This window comes from Neofelis nebulosa, chromosome 9 (genome assembly GCF_028018385.1).
Source record: "Neofelis nebulosa isolate mNeoNeb1 chromosome 9, mNeoNeb1.pri, whole genome shotgun sequence".
Classification (NCBI taxonomy): Eukaryota; Metazoa; Chordata; class Mammalia; order Carnivora; family Felidae; genus Neofelis; species Neofelis nebulosa.
In genome coordinates this window covers 135,845,326-135,859,643 of record NC_080790.1, presented here as the reverse complement: position 1 = coordinate 135,859,643, position 14,318 = coordinate 135,845,326, and the positions used below count along the sequence as shown (strand labels likewise).

Here is a 14,318-nt window from a genome sequence, read left to right as displayed (position 1 = left end):
GTAGCAACAGAGTGAGTGAGTGTGTGAGAGAGAGAGAGAGAGAGCGCGTGCGATTGAGAGAGAGAGAAAGCCGAGGGTTTCTGCATGTTCACAAGTGCTCAGGCCCTAACCCAAATGCCAACAACCCTTACATACTTCCGGAAAACCCCAGCGCATAGTTTCGACTCCTCAAAGCAGCCTCAGGAGAGTGTTCTTCTGGGAGGTCAGTGGGATCTGACTTCCTGCCCTCTCCTTTCTTCCTGGTGGTGGGGGCCTTGTCCCAGGCCCCATCTGCGCCCCCTCGCGCCCTTTCTTGCAGGGTGAGCCTCGCCAGTGGGCGGGCCTCACGGAAGCAGACCCCTTGAGCGGGCTCCTGGGGCCAGCGCGGCGGCCTGTGGCCGTAGTTTGATTCCCGCAGGGAATCTGGGCCCGTGTCTGCGTCCGAACAACACGCGTGGACAAAGACACCCAGGGTCCGCAGAAGGGTCCGGAGCGTGGCAGGAGCTAAGGTGGCGCGGGAGGAGGGGGAATGCGGGCACGTCTCGCGTGGGCCGTTCGTCGGGGACGGAAATGAGTTTTAAGGCTGCGGGTACTCGGACAGCTTCTGTGTCCGAAAGGTCGCCTTCCAGCTTTCTGAGTCTGACCGTGCTCACACCATTGCCTGAGACCGAGGGAACTCTAACGCGTGCGTGTTTCCTTCCCTCCCCACCCCCCTGCCCTGCACCCCTGCTTCCCGTCAATGCAGAAAACAGCAGCAGTGACCAGAGGCAGGCCTGTAAGAAGCACGAGCTGTACGTCAGCTTCCGAGACCTGGGCTGGCAGGTAAGGGCGGTCGGCTGGGTCTGCCGGGTGGGGGGGGGGGCTCTGGGCTGGGCTTCCCCCAGGCTCTCCCGCCAGGGCGGTGAGGGCTGTGTCGCACCCGTACGGTGGGTCAGGTTTCTCACCTACTCGCCTTGAGACTCCAGCCTCAAGGGCCCTCGCTAGGGTAGAGAATCCTCCAAGAGCGGGAATGGAGTCAGGACGCAAGCCAGAACCAGGAGCCCCAACGCTCCGGACCCTGAGCCTCGTTCTCCACGTGGGCTCCATTTCCATCCTGCGGCTGGCTGGCTGCTCTCAGACGCGGGGGAGCCCGTGTGCCAGAACGCAGCTGCCTGGAGGGCCGGCTCCCACCTCCTGCCCTGTCTGTCCCTCCCTCCCCCTTCCGTGATTCAGTTGCGCGGGGCAGGGAATTGATGGAGCCAGCTCGGGTCAGGTGCTTGATCCTGAACCGGTCGGCTGTTTGGGGGACGAGATCATGTCCTGGGACCATGACTGCTCCCTCCGCAACCATTCGGATGGAGTGGGGTGAAGGGCAGGGGGTGTATCCTAGGACGGGCATGAGGGTCATACGCTGTCGTGATTGTTTGTGAGTGTCTCCGACATTCGGGGCCCTCTTCCGGGCACCGGAGATGCAGCCGTGAGCGTTAACAGTGTGCCCGCCCTCGTGGGGCTCGGCTCCCCGATGGGGCGTTGAGATCACCAAGGCACCGACTTCGTTCTGTCCTCAGTGAACTTGTGGTTCGGTGGGCGAGGCCAGATCCTTCCCTGGGGATGGCTCCCAACCGCACCTTCAAGGCACTGGCCCACGGCCAGCGTGGAGCCCTCCCCTGGTTCTGGCCCTCGTACTCACGGCTCCCATGCTCCACGGGGCACCCGGCCGAGCTGGAACCGAGCCCCAGACCCCGCTGCTGGAAGAATCCGTGGGCTTGAGTCAGTGAGGGGTGTGGGTATTGCTGGGACGGCAGTGCTGCGCTCACCCGACCGTAAAGGCAGGCACGGCCGTGCGTCCTTCACCAAGCCGCTCGCGTGCACCGGGTGGCTGGGCTGGCTCGTCGACACCGTCCTGTATCTGTTCTCCCCGTGGTGGGTGGTTATCAGTCTGTGCCCCACGTGGGCGAACTGGCCGACGGAGACTTCGCCGAACGCAGACCGCCAGCGTGTAACCACCTGGCAGTGCTAACGTGGACGTCCCCTCGGTCGTGCTTCTCTGTGCCACCTTCCCACAAAGCCGTGCGAGCGTCCACTCCGGACTCAGCCCAGCCCCCGGGTGGCCTTTCCTCCATTCTGCCTTCAGTGGGGACCGTGACAGCACATCATCACCTGTTTCTCCTGCTCCGGCAGGACCCCCGCTGCGCAGGACGGAGCGGGGCCGGGTCTTTGTGCCCGGGAGCACGGAGCGTGGCCCGCAGGAGGCAGTTTGGACGTGTAGGTTAGCGGGCCGTACGGGGCCCTCGCTCGCCCTGATTCGCCCTCTCTCGCCCGCAGGACTGGATCATCGCTCCCGAAGGCTATGCTGCTTACTACTGCGAGGGGGAGTGTGCCTTCCCTCTGAACTCCTACATGAACGCCACCAACCACGCCATCGTGCAGACGCTGGTGAGTGCGGCCCGCCCGCCATCGGGGCGGCCAGACCCTGCCTCGGGCTCCTCCAGGCTGAGGCCCCCACCCCATCCCGCCTGGGCCCCTTCCTCCATAAAAAAAAAAAAAAAAAAAAAAAGATTAAGAATCCTCTTTTACAACGGCATCGGCATAACAATGTGTACAACAACCTCTGACCCTAAAGTTCATGTATTTCTCCCAATTTTGAAAGAAGCGAGAACAGTTTCCTGGACTCCTAAAGGCATCTCGGACAACGGTCACTGTGCCTAATGGGGAAGTCGGCCCTGGTCCTGCCTCTGTCTGGGGGACTGTTCTTGGCTGTCCGCACGTCTACCCCACGTCCATAGGGCCTTCCCCGACCCCCCAAATCTGCACTTCCTTTGGCTCATGCTGGCTCGAGAGCCTGTCCCCTTCCCGAGTTCACGTCTTTGCCTCCTACCCTTGAACTCTGGGGGTTCAGCCATCCTAGGGCGTCTCCTGAGCATCTCCTACATGTAGACCCAGACTGGGAACAGCGGCCACCGCAGGGAACAGCGGCCACCGCAGGGAACGGCACAGATGGGATCCTTGCCTTCGGGGCCTCGGTTTCCAGGGAGAGAAACGGTCAAGTAGACAAATGAGGAAACCTGAGAGGAGTAAGGGACAGGAAGGTGGCAGACAGGATGATAGGACAGAGAGATGGGGTGGAGGGGGGCCTTTCAGGTGGAACTTCCCTGGGGTCACTGGAGGATTCAGTGTGATAATAAGTTAAACTCTTACCAGGGTGCCCAGCACTGGGACCCCTGGTGCATGTGATTTTTATTACTCTCCTGAAAACAGCAGTAGTGATAAAAATTAGGAACTTGGTTCTTCGGTGTAGAATCTGAGGCTCAGGGGTCTTGATTATCTAGCTCTCTGCCATGAACGTTATTGGGGCCTTTCCTGTCAACCGGTCATCCTCCCTGGCTTGAATGCTCCTGGTGACAGAGAGCCCCCTCCTCAGGGCCATCCCCTCTGTCCTGCAGTTCTGTTTGTGATGGACTTTTTGGCTTCTTTTGTTTCAGAATAAACGTCTCTCTCTTCCCTTGTTCCGACCGCACGTGTTACCTCCTGGAGAAAAAGCTCCTTTGGTCCTTTGGCTTGGGCTGCAGTCTGCCCTTTGAAGGAAGGCCTTTTCTTTTTAGCAGTGCTTTTGCAAGGTCCTTCCTCCCCCAGCAGTAAACTCCGGAGCCCTGTTCAGGATTGAAAGTCCTCGGGCTGGAAATGAATAGTGCCCCCACCCTGTTCCTTGGCGCCCACGTGCCCCCTAAGGTCCTGTCCTGAAGCCCCTGGGAGGTGCCCCGGGGGTCTCCCGGGCTGCCACGGGTCTAGCTCTTCCCTCCGACCCCTGCTTCATGGCCCACACAATAGGAGCCTAGCCGTCCTGTGACCACCCGTCCTGTCCGCTCGTCACGAGGAAACTCCGGGATCAGAGCGAGCCCTCCGATTATTCCGAAAAGATGCTTCTGTGGTCATGGTTAAAAGGGGGGGTGGGAGGGGCGCCTGGGTGGCTCAGTCGGTTAAGCATCTGACTTCAGCCCAGGTCATGATCTCACAGTTCGAGCCCCGCGTCGGGCTCGGTGCTGACAGCTCGGAGCCTGGAACCCGCTTCGGATTCTGTGTCTCCCTCTCTCCCTGCCCCGCCCCTGCTCACGCTCTGTCTCTCACTGTCTCAAAAAAAAAAAAAAAAAAACCATTAAAAAAATAAAAGGGGGTGGGGGGAGAAGCCTTGCCTGCCGAGAGTCCCAGTGAAATACAGAGGAAATGAGCTGATGTCTGGGATTTGCTTTCAAATGATTCAAGGGTGGAGGTGGGGGGGCGGTTAGATGTGTAAGGTTTGAAATGGTCCGTCATAAAAAGTTACCAAGTGTGCTGGCTCATGTCAGAGGTCACAGGCTGGAGGCCTCTACAGGGTGCTTTCCCTTGGCATGTGCTCGGAAACCTGAAGTTTGACATAAAAACAAAGTTTGACATAAAAACTCCTGGCCTGTCCCGGGCACTCGGCACATTCAACTCGCTGGCTTTGGTTGGCCGCGGTCAGCTGGCCGCGTCCGCCCTGCGGTCTGCCCCAGCCCTCACTCTTCCCTCTCGTCTGACTCCCTGCCTGCCTCGCTCATCCGGAATGCTTGTGTGGCCCCTTCGGGCCCGGGGCGTTGTTTGCCACCAGCCCTGGTCTCTGTAGGGTGCAGAGACTCCCACGAGCACGAAGGGCAGTAAACCTGAGCAGCCAGCTGGCCTCTGTCTTCAGTCCTCCCTTCCCGACCTTCTTTCCTGATGACGTCCAACCAAGCGTTCGCCCCGTTTTGTCCTCTTAACTGTCACTACTAACGAGGCAGGACGGTCTCGTATCGTTCAGATCTGCACCCTCCAACACGGTAACCCCATTTACACGTGGCTCTTGAGCACTTGAAATGGGGCCAGTCTGAATCAAGAGGCGTCGGGACTCTAACATACACCCTGCGGGCGCCTGGGTGGCCCAGTCGGCTAAGTATCCGACTTCGGATCGGGCCATGATCTCTGGTGAGTTCGAGCCCCACTCTGGGCTCTCTGCTGTCAGCGTGGAGCTCGTTTGGGATCCTCTGTCCCCCTCTCTCTGCCCCTCCTCCCCTCAAAAATCAACATAACAGTACGATACGCACTAGGGGTGCACCTGGGTGGCTCAGTCGGTTGAGCGTCCAACTTCAGCTCAGGTCATGATCTCGCAGTCCGTGAGTTCAAGCCCCGCATCGGGCTCTGTGCTAACGGCTCGGAGCCTGGAGCCCGCTTTGGATTCCGTGTCTCCCCCTCTCTCTGCTCCTCCCCTGCTCGTGCTCTGTCTCTCCCTGTCTCTCCCAAAAATAAATAAATATTTTTTAAAAATTTTTAGAAGAAGGTGACGGACACCTGGGTGGCTAAGTCAGTTAAGCATCCGACTTCAACTCAGCTCGTGATCTCACGGTTTGTGGGTTCGAGCCCCGCATCAGGCTCTGTGCGGACAGCTCGGAGCCCGGAGCCTGCTTCGGATTCTGTGCCTCCCTCTCTCTCTGCCCCTCCCCTGCGCATGCTCTGTCTCTCTCTCTCTCTCTCTCCTTCAAAAATAAATAAAAACATTAAAAAAAAAAACCCCAAAAAATAAAATACACACTAGTTTTTGAAAACTTGGTACCCAAAAAAAGCACAATACGTCATTAATGATTCTTTACGGTAAGTATGTATTGCAACGGTAATATTTTTGAAACCCTGGGTTAAATTAAATAGATTATTTAAATGAATTGTACGTGTTTCTTTTCCATCTTTTCACATGCGGCTGCTAGAACATGGGAGATTACATGTGTGCCTTGCTTTCTCCTTTTCTTGGACCGGGCAGGTGAGCCCGGGGGTCAGCCACCTTTTTCCAGACAGTCAGGCGGTAGATCTTTTTAACCTTGCGAGTCCTACGGCCTCTGTTGCAGCGACTCAAGTGTGCCAGGTGCAGCCCTAGGTGCCAATAAAACTTTATTCGCAGGAACAGGTGGTGGGCAGGATTCGGCCTGCGGGCCCACTCTGTCTCCACTTAGGGCAATTTTGCCCCGCCCCCCCAGGGGACATTTGACAGGTTCTGGAGACATTTTTGGCCGTCGCGGCTGGGGGTCGAGTGCCCCTGGCCTCCCAGAGACCCCGCGAAGCCCTCCGCACTGTACAGGCAGCCCCGCGGTAGAGACCCGCCCGGCCACGCGCTTCCCGGCCGAGTACTGTGTCGACGTCGGTACTCTGGTTCCCTGCCGTGGGAAACGGGCCCTCTCAGAACCGAGCTAGTCCCGTGTCCGCCCAGGAAGCGTCGAGGGCGAGCCCCGCGTGCGGTCGTTTTGCCCAAGCCACGCGTGAGCCTTCTAGAAACGAGGTGGCCGGGGGGGGTAGTGACGCGACGCGGCTCACCGCTGCCGCCGTTTGCTCGTTCCAGGTCCACTTCATCAACCCGGAGACAGTGCCCAAGCCGTGCTGTGCCCCCACGCAGCTCAACGCCATCTCGGTGCTCTACTTTGACGACAGCTCCAATGTCATCCTGAAGAAATACAGAAACATGGTCGTCCGGGCCTGTGGCTGCCACTAGGCCCTCCCGGAACTCAGATCCTCGGGGGCCACGTTCTTTTGGGATCCTCGGCCTCCCGCCACCCCCTGCCTTGGCAAGGCACCAGCAGACCCGCCGCCCCTCGAGAGGCCTGTCCCGCCGCCGTCCCCAACCTTAACGGTGTAGGCGTATCAAGGAATTTGGGAGGTGAATGCCTTTTGATCAGGTTTTCACCGGCCTCCTATGGACAAGATCCTACAAGCTGCTGCAGACAAAGCCTGAAGGAAAACAGTACATATAGAAAGAAAAATTGCCCGGCCGCGATCATTGGCTGTGAACTCTCTGCCGTGCACTGACTCGTTCCCAGGGGTAATTAGGAGCGCCCTTCAGCCAGGCCCCCCAGCAGCGGGAGGAAGGGGGTGCGGCGAGGGGTGGGCGCGTTGTGTCTGTGCGCAAGGAGAGTTAACACAGAAGTTCCTGTAATAAATGTCACAATAAAACGAATGAACGAAAATGGTTAGGATGTTACAGATATATTTTCCTAAACAATTTATCCCCATCTCTTGGTTTACTCTGGTTTCGTAAACAGAAGCTGTGGCCGGGGGAGGATGGGGAGACACCCCCCCCCCCCCGCCCCGTCATTCCAGTCTGGTTTCATTCTGAGACTTGCAGAGGCCCACTGTTTATATAGACTTGCCTAAATCTAAGATTTAGCCGGGCAGGGAAACGGCAGATTTCTGCTCGCAGGAGGGGGGGTGTTGACCTTGAAGGAAAAACATGTTCAGCTGGGTGTGTGTGTGTGTGTGTGTGTGTGGTGGCAGAGATTAAAATAGCCATGTGGAGTGCTGGCAGACTTTGGAACCGGTTTCCCGGCTCTCCTCACGGTAGGAAACTCGATGTGGCGTGCCAGAGTGGACGGGACAGCCACCGGGACAGCACCTGCAGCCACACCTTGAGCTCTAGCCACACCATGGCCCCATTTAAAGGAGTGCCAAGGAAGCCCAGCTCTAGATCGGGGTGGGGTGGGCGGGGGTGCTGGCCACCGCCCCGGGGGGCTCCCCCGTTGGGCCGTACATGGACAGCAGCGTTCTGAGGTCTGGGCTCCAACCGGGGCCCCCGGTGGCCCCTGTTGAGGGCTCTGCAAACAATCAGCTCCTTGAAGTAAGGAGCAGAGGACGTGGTTTAGACCTGCTGGATGCCAATCTCAGATGGAAGGATCTAGAAGCCGCTTTGGGAGTGACGTCCTAATTGGGTGTTCCAACTCCAAGTTGCCATTTCTGATGTGGCTCTTGGTGTGAGCCTCCCTTCCCTTGGCCAGTGGGTCCCCTAAATGCTGTGTACCCAGCCACTAGCTGCCACACAAGCCTTGGGGAGCTCTGGGCAGTCTAGAGCAGGGTTATCCAGATGAGGCTAATCCACATGAGGCTTCATCCAGATGAGGCCTGTGCCCCTGGAATCCCGTCCAGCAGGGGATTGTTTTCTCCACCTTGATTAAGTTGGTTCCTGGAAACACCGGAGCCCCCGTTTTTATCTTCCTTTATTTTTCTTCTTCAGTAGCTTAGGCTGCAGCCTTCACTCGGCCTGGTCAGTAGGGAAGACTCACTGTCTTTGCTGTGCTTTGTTTTACCTGTTGGCAGATCTGGGGATTTTTGTGTGATTCCCTCTAGGTGCAAGTTTTCTGGCCACTTGTACCCCAACTGGCTTCTGGCTCGCATCGTCTGTACATTGAAACATGTAAATAGTTGTTACAAAACAAAGGAAATTATTTATGTCCATCGGAAGCTCACTTTACACCCTCCTTCTTCGGTCCCTCGTTCAGGATGATGAGTTCGCTTCCCCACCCCACCCCCCCCCCGGCCTGTTTGTTTTCTTATTTAAGACTATTTATTAACGGTCAGACCATTGTACCTTCAGCTGTTGCATAGAGCGGTCCTCAGCGAATTTTCTGTATAAATAGACAAAATAAAGAGGGTTTTTGCCTTTTCAATGAAAGGAGACATTTGGTTCTGATTCTTGGGGCCGTGGATGTCGGGTTCTTTCCCTCTTAACTCCCGGACGTCGCCGCTCCCTTGGTTTGCTAAGAACTCTCCGCCTTGGCCCCCACCATCAGTGCGCTGTTCATCAGCCAGGCCCCGGGGAGAGCGGGGCGCTCGTCAATACTTGGTGCAGCTGTGTGGGGCTCCAGGCAGGAGGGATGGAACCGAACCACAAATGTGAACCGGGGAGGCTCGACTACAAAGATCCTCGATTGAATTACAGTGCAGCTGTCAACAGCTGTTTCAGAGAGGCAGGGGGGTAAATGAGCTGTGTTTACTGCTAACATAGTTTAAAGATTTAGTCATCCCAATAAAAGAGAGGCACAAGAAGGAAACAAAAAAGGCAGGCTGGGGGGGGGGGTGGGCGGGGACGTGCACACCCAAAGCCGAAGCAGCAAGGGCCCCGTCGCCAGCATTGTCCAATGCAAATTGTTTCAGTGGTTCGGGGCCGGGGTGGGCGGGGGGGGGGAGCTGTTGGCTCTGGGCTCGAGCCGGGGAGGGACCGACCGGTGGGGGCCCGGGGGAGGCAGCCAGGGGCCCACCTCCTTGCCGTGCATTCGGCAGCGCTCAGCCGTGCAACATCACCGGTTCCTTTGTCACGTTCAAGTGCACCCAGAGGTCGCCTGGTGGATGTTAGGAACCCGGCTGTTACTTGGCCAGACGGCCCGCCCTTCCCCGTTGCCTCAAACGAAACAACCGCTCCCGGCAAGTTCCAGCCCCCGGGATCTCCAAACCCTCCTGTCACTGTCCTGATGCGCAATCTAGCTTTTGTTCCAGGTCCAGGCCAGAGACCGGAGCCGCACACCGGAGGGCCGGATGCGCCCGCGGACGAGCCTGACTCCCCGCCCCGCCCCCCAGCACGGTGTTGATACATCTTCAAAAAGGGAGTTCAGGGGCGCCTGGGTGGCGCAGTCAGTTAAGCGTCCGACTTCAGCCAGGTCACGATCTCGCGGTCCGTGAGTTCGAGCCCCGCGTCAGGCTCTGGGCTGACGGCTCGGAGCCTGGAGCCTGTTTCCGATTCTGCGTCTCCCTCTCTCTCTGCCCCTCCCCCGTTCATGCTCTGTCTCTCTCTGTCCCAAAAATAAATTAAAAACGTTGAAAAAAAAATTAAAAAAAAAAAAAAAAAGGGAGTTCATGGCCGTCATGGTTTTTGAAAACTAGAAGGTTGAGGGTGAAAAACACATTCCCCAGTTCTGGCTCCTCTTGAGAAACGGGCAGACCTGCCTGCCGTGGGCCGCATTCCTGCATGGAGACTCTCGGCTGGAGCCAAACAGCGCTCGTTAACCACAGTCCTCACTACTCCCAATCGTCTGTCTCGTGAGGCTATTATTCCTAAGGGGTGAATATCAGTTGCTGTTTTAATCATTGCAGATGGCTCTGGATTTGTACCCACATGTCTATTAAGAGCAGGAAAGTAAAAGCCACACCTTCCGGAAGAAGCCGAGAGGCCAGTCTCAGAGCGACCTGCTGGCCCGCCTCCCCCGTCTGGCACCTCTTTGGGCTCCCGTGGGCAGGGGTGTTGTGGCCAAGGCAGCGCACGTGAGGTCGTTTGCCTTCCCGGTTTCCACCCCTCTTGCTCACTTTCACCTCCGAGCGGTTTCTCATCGCCTCCTGTCCCGCCCCTGCTCTCCGAGCACCTGCGCACCTTTGCTCCCGCGGCGCGGCCTGAGGTCCCCGCTGGCCATGCCGAGCAGGCGCAGAGAGGTGAAGGCGTTTACTCGAAGTCCCCAGCCACCAAGTGCCGCGATCAGAATTTGAGCCCCGCAGCCTGGCCTCCACCGAGATCACCGCAGCTACGATCGCCCGGGGGTGCTTGTAAAAGCGGGGTCTCTGGGCCCCCAGCCCCAACCCTCCCAAAGGCCCCCGGGGCCGTGTGTCAGTCCCCGAATCCGTGCCGACTTCCTGGACCACAAAGGGCAGGCCCGGGGTCTCCCTGCCGTTTCCAAGCCGCCCGAGACCTTCCTTTGTGAGAACTCTGAGCGCAACACAAAGCTTCCTCCCTGGCTGTGGCCGGCGGCCTCTCCTGCCGAGCGAGCGAGGCCTTCGCTCGGAGCCCTCCCTCGCCTGCCGGTGACGGACCGTGTGTGGGCCCTGCTGAGAGGCTGGGGGTGTTGGCCGTGGCCACTGAGGCCATCTGCTCGGAGAATCCTCACATGTACGTTTGGAGTCCTTCCCTCTGTTCAGATGTTTCGGGGAAGGTGAGCGTGTCCGTCTCCCGGAGCTGCCGTAACTGATGACGACAGTGGTGGCCGAAAACAGAAGTGTTTGCTCGCAGTTCCGAGGCCAGAAGTCAACACTCAAGGTGTCTGCAGGGCTGTGCCCTGTGCAGGGACTTCAGGGAGAGTCATTCCCAGCGTCTCCCAGCTTCTGGGGCTGCTGGCTCCCTCGGCTGGTGGCTGGGTCACCCGTCGTCACATCCCTCCGTTTTCCTCTGGTCCTTCCTGGGCCTTTTGTCATTGCGTTTAGGATTCGCTGGATAATCCGGGACGATCTCACCTCAAGATCCTTAATTACATCTGCAAAGACCTTTTTGCCAAATAAGGTCACATTCGTAAGGACGAGGCGTTAGGCTGTGGACAAGTCTTTTTTGAGGCCACCATTCATCGCATTACGGTGAGGTTCCTGTCTTTCTCCCACGGCCTTGTCCCCTTCTGCCCCCACGACGTTCTGGAGCCTACCAGAACTTCCCAGCAGCCTCAGTTAGTCCCAGCCTGCCTCGTGCCACACGTGCTGCCGCTTTCTGCCCCATCCGTGGCTGGAGAAGGGGCTGTGGGGGCCCAACCCCCGCTTCCCCCCACTTCCCGCCCTTGGCCCATGCACGACGGGAGCCACCGTCCTCCGGTGGGGCCGACGTGGCACAGGGATCCAGGAGGAGTAGGTAGACCACACACAAGGATGACCACGGCCAAGGGCAGCCAACCCGCGCTGCCCTTTGCGGGAGCGGGGATCACTCCGAGGAAGCACAGCCTTCCTCTTCGGCCGGAAGCATTCATTTGCTCGTTTGTTCATTCACTAGTTCATGGCACCACCATGCACCAGCCCCGCTACGGCCACTGGAGAGGCAGGGGACGAGGCAAAGCGTCCTCACCACGAAGCCCGCATCCGGGGAGCACGGGAAACAAGTCGTAACTGACGCCGCACCGTGGCCGCGTGGATCCCCTCCTTCAGGCAGAATGACGCAGATTCTGTTACGACTGGGTTGGAATAGCAAGTAAGTCAGGCTGAATCCCATCCATTTCTTACCTTCTGATTTTAAAAGACGTGAAAACACCTTGGGGGCCCCTGACAGTGCCGTGAGCCCTGGGCACTGTCCACCGTGCCTGATGGACAAGCTGGCGTGGACCGTGAGCACTTTAGTGGCGAGTAATGATGCGTATCAGGAAGGAACAGTGAGCAGGGGAAGGAAGTGGGGGGTTGGCTTAGCTTGGCTAAGCTCCTCGGACGGAGTGGTCAAGGAAGGGGTGGGCCCCCGAAGGAAGGACAGAGCAGTGGAGTGACTGCAGGGAAGAGCATCTCTGCCTCAGGGATCAGCACGTGCAAAGGCTCCGAGGCCCCAGTGGAACCTGTCCTGCCTCCTCATGTGCAGAGGCTGGAGGGGGTGAGCCCCGAGGCCCTTCACCAGGCGTTTGGGGTGAGAAGTGACACTGGTCAAATTCACCGGTGGGGGCAACTGGCAGGACACTCACTCACCTGCTCTGGGGGAAGTCCACTGCTGCTTTCTTACAAATATCTGTTTGACGTGGAGGAGAGTTCTCACGCCACAGAGTCAGAGGCAGTGCGTGTTGGGCACAGGGACCCGGGGCCAGTTATTTAGTTAGCTGTGGGATCCCTGCTGTGGGCACGTCTCTACCTTCTCTGTGACCTCAGTTTCCTCCTCTGTGAGATGGTATGGTGCCCACCGAGATAACGTAGGGTGAGCATAAGCTGTACTTAACCGCCACCACAACAAAACCCCCGAGTAACAGTGGCTTAAACAAGATAAAAGTTTCTCATTTAAAGGAAGTCTGAAAGTCAGCTGTCCAAGGTCAGGATGGCAGTTCCACCGCACCATTTGGGGTCTAGTCTCTTTCTGCCTGTCTGCCCTGTCATCATCATTCATGGCCTCCATCCTCCCAGTCCACTTCGTGGCCCAACATGGCTGCTGGAGCACCAGCCATTATATCTGTATTCTAGGCTATATGCTTCCTTCCAGTAGCCGTCCTAACGCGTAGACACAAAATATCCAGTCATCCGCCAATTAGCAAAAATACAGTCACATGGCCACACCCAGCCGCAGGGGAGACTGGAAACTATAGTCTTTGGTTCAAGGTGGCGAGGTATATACTCAAAAATCAGCAGTCAGTGTTTTATTGCTCTCAGAATTTTATGGATGTTGGAGACTGGCAACTACCTATTGGTATTAGTTTTCTCTTGCTACAGCACAATTACCCAAACTTGTTGGCTTAAATCATCACCCATTTATTATCTTACACCTTCTGCGGGTCAGAAGTGTGGGCAACGTGTAGCTAGGTTCTCTGCTCAGGACCTCACGGGGCTGTAAGCAATGTGCCAGCAGGTGCGTTGTTTTTTTCTTTTTTATGTGTATTTATTATGTTTATTTATTTTGAGAGAGAGAGAGAGTGTGTGAACATGGGGGCGGGGCAGAGAGAGAGGGAGAGAGAGAGAGAGAGAGAGAGAGAGAGAGAATCCCAAGCAAGCTCCATGCAGCCAGCGCAGAGCCCGAGGCGGGGCTCGATCTCATGAACCTCGAGGTCATGACCTGAGCGGAAGTCAAGAGTCAGACGCTTAACCGACCGAGCCCCCCAGGCACCCCCCCGTGGCTCCATTCTTACCTGGAGCTGAGGCTTCTTCCAAATTCATCCCAGCTGTTGGCCAAATCCAGTTCCTTGCGGTCGTAGGACCGAGGTCCCCATTTTCTTCCTGGTTGTCAGCCCTGGGTCGCTCTCAGCTCCTTTACAGGTGCTCCCCTCACAACACGGCCGCTTCGTTCTTCAAAGCCAGCAGGAGGACCTCTCTTCTTTTAAAGATTCATCTGATGAGGTCAGACCCACCCAGGAAAATCTCCCTTTGATTCGCTCAAAGTCCGTTGGTTATAAAATCCCTTCACCTTTGGGAGCGATCATTCTACGCCGGGCAGAAACCCGGGGGCTATTTCAGACTTCTTCCCTCGCACATCACCTGAGCTACCCCACGCACCTTGGGTTATGGAGGACGTTAGGGGTAGCACGGGCACAGAAAGTCCCTGGCAAATAGCAGGCACGCGAGAGAATGATCATGGCTATAGCTGAACACAGAGTCCTCCCACGGGGGACGCCCCCCCACCCCGATCCCATCCAGTGAGTTGAACGATTTAGGTTGTGACCTACAAGTGCCCAGAATCATTACCTGTCGTCCCCAGATTCTTTGTAAAGTCCCTCATCACCTCAGCTACTCTCACATGTGCCCGGGAAGGATGGTGGCGTGACCCGTGTGGATCTTTGCAAACCACAGTGTGAGCCCTGGAGTGCTCCCTCCGGGCCAGGGGCCCGTCGAGCTCGTGCAGATCCGCGGGACAAGCCTGAGAGCCGCATACGCTGACCGCCCTCCCCCACTTGAACACACAGGGAGGTAGAAACCGTCACACGTTTGCTGGGCGTTAGTGAGCTGGGCCCCGCACACCTCCAGGGGGCGCCGTTTCCCGGGAGGGGTCGGGGAAAACAGCACCTCCAGGGTGGGGCAGTGCGGAGGCGGCCCTGGGTCCAGGGGCCTCCGATGGCGGGACGGAGCCTCTGTCAGGGGACCCGGTCCTTCTCCGGGCTCGGCCCCGCCCTCAACGTGAAGTCTGTCCATCCCTTCCCAGG

At 57.6% G+C, this 14,318-nt stretch overlaps 1 protein-coding gene across 3 annotated transcripts in view; it reads left to right on the top strand.

Moving 5' to 3' along the window:
- BMP7 (bone morphogenetic protein 7) overlaps positions 1–14,318 on the top strand; it is a 167,344-nt gene that overhangs the window by 83,998 nt on the left and 69,028 nt on the right. For 2 of the 3 annotated variants that reach the window (XM_058686046.1, XM_058686044.1), the window contains 3 exons: positions 725–801; positions 2,284–2,394; positions 6,335–6,960. In XM_058686046.1, coding sequence (XP_058542029.1) covers positions 725–801; positions 2,284–2,394; positions 6,335–6,484 — 338 coding nt within the window. In that variant the 3' untranslated portion in view covers positions 6,485–6,960. Of the gene's footprint in view, positions 1–724; positions 802–2,283; positions 2,395–6,334; positions 6,961–14,318 lie in introns of those variants that run through there. The other variant, XM_058686045.1, reaches the window with a different exon arrangement.